Here is an 11,744-nt window from a genome sequence, read left to right as displayed (position 1 = left end):
GTTGGAGGGGCATCGAAGGGGGAGGAGGCAGGGACGAGCGAGGAGAGAAGAGCACTGAGGCAATTGGAGTAGCAGAGATTGCGGAGCAACATGAGAAGGATCATGCATCATGTGAAACTCCTGCATAATTTGAAGCCTTCAAATCCCTTGAAGATGGTTACCACTTCCTCCACTTCTGGGAGCTTGCCCTTCTAATCTAGTGGTTGACCAGGATCTACTTCCACACTTGCTGTAAAGGATGATGTTGCTGGAGGCGTGGCGGGAGGAGGCATCAAAACTCTAGTTCACTTCCATGATACCATTCTCCTTCTCTCCATTTCTTTCCATCTACCTTCTTCTCTTTTTCTCCCTCTTCCTCTATATCTCCTCTCTCTCTTTATTTGACAACAATCCACTTAAACGGGGAAGAAGATAACATGACATCACGTAATCTGATTAGTTAGTGCAAAACACTTCTCTCACTAACAAGGTCCATTTTGGAAGAAAACCCTTTTAACAAGAGTGCATAACAGTCATATACGTACACTATCAGTTGGTTGATAAAGATAGGTGAGAGGGTTACATTAACTTAAATTAAAAATTAAGGGATATAATTGAAACCGGTTAGAGAATAGGGGTTATAACCGTAAAAAGTGAAAGTTGAGGAGGTGTAAGAGTAAATTTATTCTTAATAATACTATTAACTCCTTTTTGATAAAAGGGCATCAAGAAAGAAGAAGCGACTTGAGATACTATTTGGGGGTGTTTTACAGTCTGCATATGATATCTATGTGTATATAACACGCACATTGCACGGGCTCTTACGTACTCCTCTGTTTAAGCGCTAGTATCTTCATTCTTAGTTAGCCCAAAAAGCTCGTATTGCAATATCCTTTAATCCGTATCGGCCATAAGGCAAGTTTACTTTAATACCGTTTGTAATAATTTAGGGTCTCTCACAAAAGAAAGCTAGTAGAAAGATATTATTTTGGTTTCTTGAGCTAGCGTGCAACCAATATAAGACTAAACATATTCTGCTTTTCATGACCTCTCACACATCACCAAGCCTATATACAAGGTATTTTTTAAAAAAAAAGCCTCGATGGGCATCTATAGTTTTCTAAAACATGTACATGGTTTATTATTATAATGGCATGTGCACGTTCAAATCTCAAATCTTTTTCCTCAATCTGCTTAGAATAATTGAAAAATATTGAAATCTCGTACAATCAGTAAGAATAGAGCTATCTCGAGAACTTCATGCTAAGGCTGAATCCAAGAATCCAATGATCCTGTACTAGAACAAGGTTACAGAAGCAATCAAGCACGCAGACGCAAGCAAAAATTAGAAAGAATAGTAGTAGCAGGGAGAGAGAAAAAGAGAGACTCCAAACGAAAGAAGAAAAGGAGACTGAGACAATCCGAACCAAAGTAAAAGAACCAAAGAGTCTCCCCACGTTCACCCGTACCTAGAGAACTTAAAGCCACGGAGATGCCGAGCGCTCCTTCCACTCTCCCTCTCTCCGCGGCCCCAATGGACACCTCCTCCTCCCCCTCCTCGGCACCCAACCCCCTCGCCGCCGTCTCCTCCTTCCTCCAGCACCACCTCTCCCGCCTTGGTTCCGAGCTCTCCGCCCGCATCAACGACGGCCGCCGCCTCGTCCGGGCCGCCGGCGCCGCGGCCCGCCCCCCCGCCGCCCCCTTCGCGGCGGCTTCTCAGGGGGCGTGGGGCGGCGCCGCCGCCCAGGGTAAGCACGCCTTCGACCTGGCCCTGAGCCCGGAGTATGTCGCCAAGACGCTCGCCGGAACGGCGGTGTACACGGTGAGCAACTCCAACAACGAATTCGTCCTCGTCTCCGACCCTAACAATGGCCTCCGCTCCCTCGGCCTCCTCTGCTTCCGCCATGAGGACGCCCAGGCCCTCCTTGCGCAGGTCCCTCCTCCCCCTTGTTTTCTCCGCCTTCTGTTCTATCCCTATCCTTTCCTTCTTTACTTGTTTTTGACGTGGTTTGTTGTATAGATACTTTGTCAAGATAGATACGGGATTTTACTGAAAAAATGAAACTTTTATGTTTTCCAGGTTCAGCTTCGGCAACCGGTTTTAGGGAAGGGGGCAAGAGTGGTGCCCATTACCCTTGATCAGGTCTTTCTTTCATTATGCTGGCATCTGGGTACCATATGATCTTTGTATCTATGCCAAGTGACTGCCATCTGAAGCCTTTTTCTAGCCTATAAAATAGACTGCAAAATGCTAACCTAGGTGATTGGTGAAATGTGAGAGTGACAACTAAAATTGGAGTGCCAAGCAATGCTTATTAACTTATGCAGTGCTACTTTACGATGGACCTATGAAAGGAAATTTGCATAATAAATCAAAAACATGTTCTGAATAGAGGCCCTATCCTCATTAGGAGGTTTTTAAAATTAACTTGAGTCTTTTGCCTTGAAGGAACGGCATGCTTGTTGGAATCCATCTTATGGTAATCTTATGATAGATTGCTCATGAGGGAAATATTGAACCTTGGGAACTCGCACATTTTTCTAAATGAATTAAAAGTCTTGCTTCTTGTGAGTGTATTTTCACATCCATTGTGCTCTTTTGACTGATTTTCAACATTAATCATGTTTGCATGATTTAAATTATTGTTGTGTTTGACAAAAAATTTTGAAGCAATAACCCTGATCAAGCTACATGGGCATTTTGATGGTCATTAGGCCTCAATATTTTTCCCCTTATCTTGAATCAATAAATTTTGAGAAATTTTATTTATGACCATCAACTATTTGCAAATGTTATTGTAAACGTATATGGTAAAAAGCTTCCCAAGAACTTGACTAATCAATAATATGTAACAGCAACAACTTAGATGTTGCTTGAGGATGAAGCTTGTATCAGCATGCTGATTCTTCTTGTTACCTTTTGACTTATTAAAAGAAAATGTTTGAAGATCTGGAGGTTGTCTTCCAATATAGGATTTTTCTTGCAAAAAGTCATCTTCGTGGTAATCTTATGGAGAATGAAACTCCCAGTAACATATCACTTTATAATTTAAGAAGAATGTATCTTTGAAGTTTCTGCCAATATTTAATAAATTTTTGGGTTGTCCTCATATCTAACCATAATCGCATGTTGAAATTTGGATTAATTTAATAAGGGAAAGAATTTGTAAATCATAAAAGTTTGTATGGAACATGCTGGAAAAGTGGAATTTAAGTATCAAGATAGAGATATAAATTATGAGAAACATTTGCGTGAAAGAAAAGAATGAACAATAGATGATAAAACTTTTGCAATTGTTGAACTAATCATGCTATTTATTAAAATATTTTACATTAGTATTTATGAACAAATTGGATTGTATGAAAAAAGTTAAAATAATTATAAGTCATAAAATTATAATCATTTTTCAACTTTGGGGCATAATATCTTTGAAAAAAACAGAAAAGAAAAGTAAGGGAAAATACTTGATTTGCCAATCTTATGATGATACTGTGTTAACTTAGGCCCTATTTGGCATCACCTTCAGTTTTCAGTTAGTTTCTAGAAACATGAAATGGAGGAAGGAAAAGTATTTGATAACCTAGTTTTAGTTTTTTGAGAACTCTTTTCGGTTTTTGGAAATTATGCAAGCTGAAAAATCTGATTTTCAAAGTTTTTGAAAACCAAAACTGCTCGTGACCACTACCATCACCTCTATTGCCACTACTGTCACCATCCTTGCTAGGCATCGTCCATCATTGGCCATGCACTACTGCCACCCGCCACCACCATCACCACCATCTCCACCACCACAGTTCCCGCCAAATGCAACCCAAGTGACTACCAAAGAAGTGTATAGCTTTTAATTTTTAGAAAATAATAGAAATTGGTTTTACTATTCAAAAAATAGAATACTGGAATTGATGCCAAATGCTAGATCTTCACTCTTTTATTCCATATTATTAGGATGAATGGAGCATTTAGGTCCTAATTTCCTCCCTATTTTTCATATTTTTTGGAGGATATGTATGAAATTACATATATCATAAAATTAGTAGCTAGTTTATTGGCAATTTTTTTGGTTCAATAAATATTAAATTGATAAATGTTGAATGGTCATTAATTTGTTATTAATTGGTATTGTTGAAAGTTATGTATTGGCTGGTCTCTGTAATCGTGCCATTCGTTTATATGTCCAACAATTGTTTGTTGTTATCTAATATCACCATGCCCTAAGTTTGTTTTTTTTTCTTAATGTGTCATATATATCATATTTATAATTATTTGATATTTCTGTGCACCTACAGGTTTATATGCTGAAGGTTGAAGGAATTGCATTTCGGTTTTTACCTGATCCTCTGCAAATAAAGAATGCACTAGAGGTCTGTTTTCAATTTAATCCTATATTCCTTCGTTTGAGCACATTTTTGTTGGTTTCATTATGATGAAAGATTTAATTGTGACCATTATAGTGGCTCTAGCAACCCACACAAAATTTTAGAATGGTTCAAGCTAGCTTGTGATGATTTAACATACAAGCTCCTATCTTTGGAAATGATCTGATGTATAATATTCTTATTTCTTCTCATGGTAGTAAGTGGGTGGCAATTCCTCATGTTCTTGCCACCTTGCATAACCTACTGAACATGTGAACTTTTCTTCAATATTTCCTTGATTTGAGATAGCAATGTGTAATACTGGTTTGATGATCCATGTGTTTTACTCCTTGTTCTCGCTCCAATTACCCTTGATCTTCATCCTCTTAAAAGAATGCCATTTTCTGATTCTTTAGTGGAATATAAGGTTCCTAGGAACTCATATAATTGATGGTAAGTAGTGAACTCGTATAATTGATGGTAAGAATGCAATTAGACTTTTTAATGTGAACTTAAGTATTGATGTTAGCTCATTATATGGCTTCAGCTTTTTGTTGGCTTTAGGGAAGACTAGGTAGCTACTTTTGTGATACACACATGGTTAACTGGACAGCTTTCCCTTTTTTCTTATAGAATAAATTTTCCTTGATTAGTAGTCCAACATGACACGTTGTTTGAAACAGATTTATATAGTGCTAACTGAAAGGCTTCCTTATATTAATAAAGAGGTGATTTTTCATAACTACATGAGAAGGTTGTGGCTAATATTGAGATTCCACCTGTTGAGAATGTTAAACAAGAAAAACAAGAAACTTATCACTTCTGGTTATGTGCTTGTCATGAGTCTTCTTTAGTGAACAAAAGGGGAGCGCATTGATAAGGCCGGCCATTTTGTGGAGCATATAAGCAGTGAATCCCTGGGATACCAGATCCAGTTTCCTCCTTTAATAGACCTCTAAATGAGGCTGGTCTTCCCTTCTGCAGGGTAAATGTGTTATGGGATTGATTTCTTTTTATGTTTTTATGGTGTGATGTCAAAAAGCAAGCATGAGGCATTCAGAACCTAAGAGAGATTCTTAAAGGCTGTGTGGTTCTGGGTGCTATCATTCTTTTCCCTTTATTTTTTTTTATTTTCTGCACTTATACTTTTCTCTCTTCCTCCTTCCTTTTGTAATTAGAGCCCTCGTACAACTTATAAAGCTCCCTTCTAATTCTATTGCACCTCTAGTCTTCCAAGCAACCTGCATGTTTCTTGCAGCCTGTAACACACATATTTATCCTCCACAAACCTATAAACATCAGCGATGTTTTGCTCTTGAGATCAGCTTTGTCTTTGCAGAAAGTCAAATTTAGACTTTGTATCCTTAATCCTCAGATCAAATTCTGGTCAACCATCACCAACATACTTCGGAGTTTGATTTTTCTAGATTAGGATTCTAACCCCCCACCCACCCACCCCACCACCACCCCCCCCCCCCCCCCAACCCTGGCTGAAAATTCAACTCTGTCCTACATACATGTCAAGTATCAAATTTTTAACCTTTTGTATGGAAATAACTATCCCTAACATATGGACCACTAGTAAGAAGGATGTAAACAATATGCCATCATTAGGTTCAGCTTCCTTATATTCCAAATATGTGTCCTCATTTGAAATCTAAAAAAATTGAAATATAATATATATATGTCTTAAGGCTTAGTCAATATTCTCCCCTTTTTATCTCAAAAAATAAAAAAAATATGAAGAGGATGCAGAATATAAATATGGTAGGTTTGAATAAAGGACAAAAATAATCATGAGTTTTAATCAAGAATAGCTGAAAATGTTAATATATTTTACCCTTGGTGCAACAGTAAGGTTGCTTCTTTGTGCCCTAAGTGTCTTGGGTTTGAAAAATGGAAACAACCACTTAGCATGTGAGTGTAAGGTTGCATACTGATCCCCCTCGGACATTGCAATGGTTGGAGCTTCATGCACTTGGACACCTTTTTATATACATTATATTTTTTTCCTTCTCTTAACCTCTCTCTCCAAAGAAAGGACTAAACTAAATGTGTATCTTACTAAATCAAAGTACAAACGTACCATTTGGTGTATCAAATCTTGATGATTTACCCTAAAAAATAGTACACGCGCATCATGCTGTGTGATCACAGCCAACCATGGAATCATGTGCCAAAACACATATAAAAGGAATAATGGTAAACTATGCAGTCAAAACTGTCTGTCACATTCTCATTTCAGTTAGAACATTGTAGATAGTAGTAATGGGATCATTGCCATTGATATAAGTAGTCATTTGTACCACATGTGCCAAATGCTAGTGGACTCATGATAGCTGTAGCTGCTGTTATATGAATCCAAAACCTTGAGAGGCATTCAAAGGCTTGGGAATTGTAAGATACAACAGTATTTCAGATCTTGGATCTTGAAGCTTTGTACATCGTTACTAACCTCTGATTACCGATTGATTGTTTTGCTGTGAATTTTGAAATCAGGTTTGCTGGAAATAAGCTTAGAATGCATGCTCACTTGCTTATAATACTAGTTTTGTTAAGGAGAAACAAAGAGTCCATTGAGCCAAAAGGTGGTGTTACTATAGTGTTTTGCCTTTAGGTTTTGACATCTCAGCAATCCATTGAAAGGTAGAGCCCTTTGGACATTCTTTCTACTTTCTTCCATCTGCAAACTGCCTTGCTTCAATCATAACTATGCTTTGAAATTTTAATCTCGTCTCATATATTGAACTTCCCTCTAGTGTAGGCAGTATAATTTTGATTGGATTAACAAAAGACCACCACTTGTTCACCTTAAAAAAGTATGCCTTCTGGGCATTCCGACTTCTGAGTTATATATCACTAAGTCATAATTGCCTTCTAACCAGTAACTTTTTTTTATTAGAGGTTATCATCTTTAACTCCATGCTTTCCCTGAGAAATCGTCTTGTTCATTAAGAACTTATCCTCCTTCTTGGATGAAATTTTAAAAACTTCATGCATCACCACTTTTGCTTTAAGAAGGAAGGTTGTACGTAAACAATACATAACTAAAAGTATATGTATGCTCAGGCATTGACATGCATTAGGAGTTGTTGTGGTACAAGTATACTTTTAGTTACTATAGATGCATCAAAGGTTAGCATTAGGTCCGTATCTTTTTGCACTAATTGTGGATGAACTTATTGCTGATATTGAGGAAGATGTACCATGATGTATGCTATTTGCCAACAATATAGTGTTGATTAATGAGAAGAGAACTTGATTAAATACTAAATTGGACTTATGGAGTAAAATTTTAGAGGATAAGGGCTTAAAGATTAGTAGAAAAAACACAAAGTATATGGAATGTGAATTTAGTAAGAAGGGAATTGAAGATGTGGTACCAATTAATATTGATGAGCAAGAGATACCATAAAGTGTTCAATTTTGTCACTTAGAATCTACTATTCAAAATGATAGAGAGAGATGAAGATATGTGTAGTAGAATTAAAGCTGGTTGGATGAAGTAGAGAGGTACATGTGGAAAATTATGTAATAGGTGTATATCTTGGAGACTTAAGAGAAATTTTATAGAACAATAGTAAGGCCTGCCATTTTGTATGGCCTAGAGTGCCAAGCAATAAAGAAAGTACATGCCAACATGTTGAGTATAGCAGAAATAAGAACGTTAATATGAATATGTGGTAAAACTAGAAAGAATAAAATAAGAAATAAATATATTAGAGGAGCTGTAGAAGTTGCACCAAATTAAGAATAAAGTGATAGAAAATCAATTAAGATAGTATGACCATATACAATGAAGATCTGAGGAGGCTTTAATAAGAAGAGGTACTTTGGTTTATGTTAAAGGTGGTAAGAAAAGGAGGGGAAGACCTAACATAACAAGGATGAAGTTTGTGAGGAAGGATATGGAAAAAAATTGAATAAATTGGAGATGTCCCTTAATAGGAATACTTGATGAATGAGGATCCATAAAGCTGACCCAAATAGTTGGGAAAAGGCTTGATAATATGATTATGATTATCTATGCATTACCCCCTTTGCTTACGAAGGGAATGCTTATCAAAAATTTGCCTACAAGTGCTAAATTGGTTGCTGGTAACAGAAGATCATCAGCAACAGAATTACATGAACCTGGATATATGACAATTCCGATTACATTAGAGTATAATGGATGCCCTGCAACTTTCCCTTAATAATTGCAAGTTGACCGATTTTTGTTTCTTGAAATCTATTTTGTTTGAAGTCTTGATTGCTGCATTTGTGCTCTCTTTCACAGTTGAAGTTGCATGATAGTTGGTACTCAGTGTTGCTTTGCCGGAGGCATGTTTAGGTGAATAGTGCTTACATACACTTTATAGCGCAAGTTTAGTTCTATTTTTCCCTACTTGATAAACATACCCATACAAATAGGACACAATGCCTATATATGCATGCATATAAACCCGTCTTTACAGCTATAAACATAAAAATTGTCAGTTACAGTAAATATGTTTTAGGTTGTCCAGTTACATGCAACCAAACGCATACTAAATAGGTGCCTTATTCATTTATGTATTCAAAAGAAGTTCGTCCTTGATAAACTTTACAGTGATTCTTTGGACTTGTTGATTTGGGAGTTGTATTTATCTCTAGCCATATGATACATATTTTGCAGTTCAAGGGGCATTCTGGTACTTTAACCATTTTAGAAGTATGCAAAAGTTTATTCTTTTGTCAGACAAAATATGATGATTTGATCAAGAAATTCAGTATGTTGCTCTACTTCGTAATGCGCTACACCTAAATATTAAGCTTCCTAAAGCAAGAAAAAAACATATATATGTCTTTCTTCAGTTTTATGATATCATGCACAAAATTTGTAGCCCACCCTCTTTCTTGTGCACGTATTCACTTTCACCTCCTTCCCTGGAATATAGAGTGATGTAATGTACCTCCAACACTATTATTTCAAGCACATTCTTTCAGAAACTAGGTTTTCACTCTTCACCAAAATCTTAATCATATGCATATAAAAGAGGCTTTCTTTAGATTTGGGAAGCATATCTTTACCCATGAAAAGAATGCTATCATTTTCATTTTCCTTTTGTATCTAAACTGGTTAAGGGAACCCAACCATATCAAATCTCAATAGTGCAACCCACCAAGATCCCATAAACCAAAAAGGAAACAAAAAAGAAAAAGAAGAAAAGGAAATTATCAATGCAGATGAAAGATGGTTGTGAAGCTAAATTGCATTCATTTGAGCCATGTCTCATAGGCTAAGAGCCAGTTCAAACACAATCTCTGTTAGGCTTCATTGAAACATTTAATTACCAGAACTATCAAAACTTTAACTTTCACACAGCTAGGATTAAACAAGCATTCGTCTTACCCTGCTTCATGAAGTTATAATTTATCCTTAATCAAATACTTTTTTTATTTAATTTGATATGCTTAATATAGGGTTTCATTTTTTTTATCAGAGATACTAATTCTGATGACTAGATCAGCTGATGGTCTTTTTCTTTTAACACTATGGTGGAGGGAAGGGAGGGAGTGGTTTGAGTTGATTGTGGGCAGCTGTGGCAAAATTAGTCCCATATTTCTCGGATAGATAATTCAAATTTCAGACGTTATTTACCTTGTCCCTAAAAAGCAGGGATTAGTTGTGCCTGTTGGCTACCTATCTCTTTAAACCACTCCTTGCCATCCTTGATTTTAGAAGAAAAGACTTGGAGGGAAAGATCTTATAGCACAGATAAGATCTTCTGACGTCCCAAAAAGGGCCTTAATTTTCTTCTTCAGAATAGATTGCTTTTTTAATCACCAATATTATCATTTGATAATATATGCTGCTGCCATCCTTTTGGAATCTTGTTCATCTACATGTGTGAATCCTACTCACTTGGGGCCGGAATTTTAAATCCTTATCTCTGAACAGCTTGCCTGACACCTTTGAATTTTTCAGTTAAAATCTGCAGATTTATCGAGAGCTTTGATGGAGTTCCCTGTTTTTCAGGTACACTTGTTATGCTATTTCCTACTCTTATTAGTTTACAGCCAACCTCTACCATTGATGCTGTTGCAAGATTGGACCAGAAAGGTGGATAGTGACATTAGTTTATGCTCCATTATCAAAAAAGAGGAAAAATTAAGAAACAATTCCTTAATTTATTTTCATCCTGTACAGAATATGCAACCTTTAATTGAGAAGCCAACACACATTGTTAATTAACTGGCTTTGAGAATTTATATATTTGGTGTTCTAACTTCCATCATATCTGGCTTGAACACAACAAGGTTATGAATATGCAGTGATCTTTCTGAATCAAAAGTAGTCAAATGAGGATAACGATTATGTTTTGTTATACTTGTTTCACCTTTGTCATATGACAATGATGTGAAATTGCGTATCATGGATGCAGCTGATGAATGTTGAATATTCTAGTATACATGTTCTAGTAGCTGAGGCATGTTATTATTGTTGATGTATGTAATTTCAATAAAGTTTGAGCTTTTTTTTTTTTTTATTTATGCTCAGTCTTATATTTGGTGACAATCTATCATTTCTGCGTGCAGTCAGATCTTTTAGTTGTTAAGAAGAAGAACAAGCGTTATTGCCCAATATATTTTCAAAAGGTTTGTCAATATCTAGTCTAGTGGCAATATTACTATCAAGAATAGTTAAAAGTATAATGGAGCTGGTCTAACTTATCTCTTTATGCAGGAAGACATAGAGAGAGAACTATCAAAGGTTTCTAGGGCATCAAGAGGTTCAGGTGTTTCTCAGCATATCATGGTATGTGCTGCTTATTTTCTTTCTAGAAATTTCGTTCTTGCAGTTTCTTTGGCTCTCATGAAAACTAGACATGTATATTCTTTCAACAGGTGGGAATTTGGAAGATGTTCTGAAAAAGATGGAGGTGGGACATAGTTAGAGAGTTATCCTTAATACCCCTTGTCTAATTACTGGAGGGAGAATCTAATTTGATTTCTATGTAATGCAGATGAACGATAAGAATTCTGGATGGGATGATTTGATTTTCGTCCCTCCAGGAAAAAGGCCATGCCCAGCACATTAATGAGGTGCAGCATGATACACATGGCATCTGAATGCATCATATAAAGAAGGTCTTGAGATGTATGTATTCACTCATTTCAGGTTTCCTTATTGAAGCAGGTCAGCCATCAGCCCTAGTTTAATTAATCAACAGATACCTTGGTTCTTGACTCTTATTTGTAAGGAGGATTTTGGATTCCAATTTAAATTATGAGTTTTTCGTCGAGGTCCGAGAGTATGGTTTTACTGAAGTTAATTATTGTCTACCGGCAATAGCACAAGGATATGAGAAGAGATTCAAACATGAAGTTTACAGAGGAGTTCAAAAAAAGGAAAAGAGGGATCCCAAACTTTTGTTGGGGGGTAG

The 11,744-nt window shown here is 36.5% G+C and overlaps 1 protein-coding gene across 1 annotated transcript; it reads left to right on the top strand.

Moving 5' to 3' along the window:
* Positions 1-1,227: 1,227 nt before the first annotated feature.
* Positions 1,228-11,470, top strand: LOC120109393 (protein TIC 22, chloroplastic-like). Its single transcript, XM_039123157.1, has 9 exons — positions 1,228-1,912; positions 2,060-2,122; positions 4,267-4,341; positions 10,286-10,336; positions 10,378-10,420; positions 10,832-10,956; positions 11,045-11,120; positions 11,206-11,240; positions 11,325-11,470. The coding sequence occupies exons 1-9, from the start codon at positions 1,472-1,474 to the stop codon at positions 11,397-11,399; spliced, it is 984 nt and encodes a 327-aa protein (XP_038979085.1). The 5' UTR covers positions 1,228-1,471; the 3' UTR covers positions 11,400-11,470.
* Positions 11,471-11,744: the final 274 nt, after the last annotated feature.

Source organism: Phoenix dactylifera, unplaced genomic scaffold, assembly GCF_009389715.1.
Source record: "Phoenix dactylifera cultivar Barhee BC4 unplaced genomic scaffold, palm_55x_up_171113_PBpolish2nd_filt_p 002109F, whole genome shotgun sequence".
Taxonomy (NCBI): Eukaryota; Viridiplantae; Streptophyta; class Magnoliopsida; order Arecales; family Arecaceae; genus Phoenix; species Phoenix dactylifera.
Note: the sequence above shows the minus strand (reverse complement) of the source record. Positions and strands in the feature narration are given on the sequence as shown.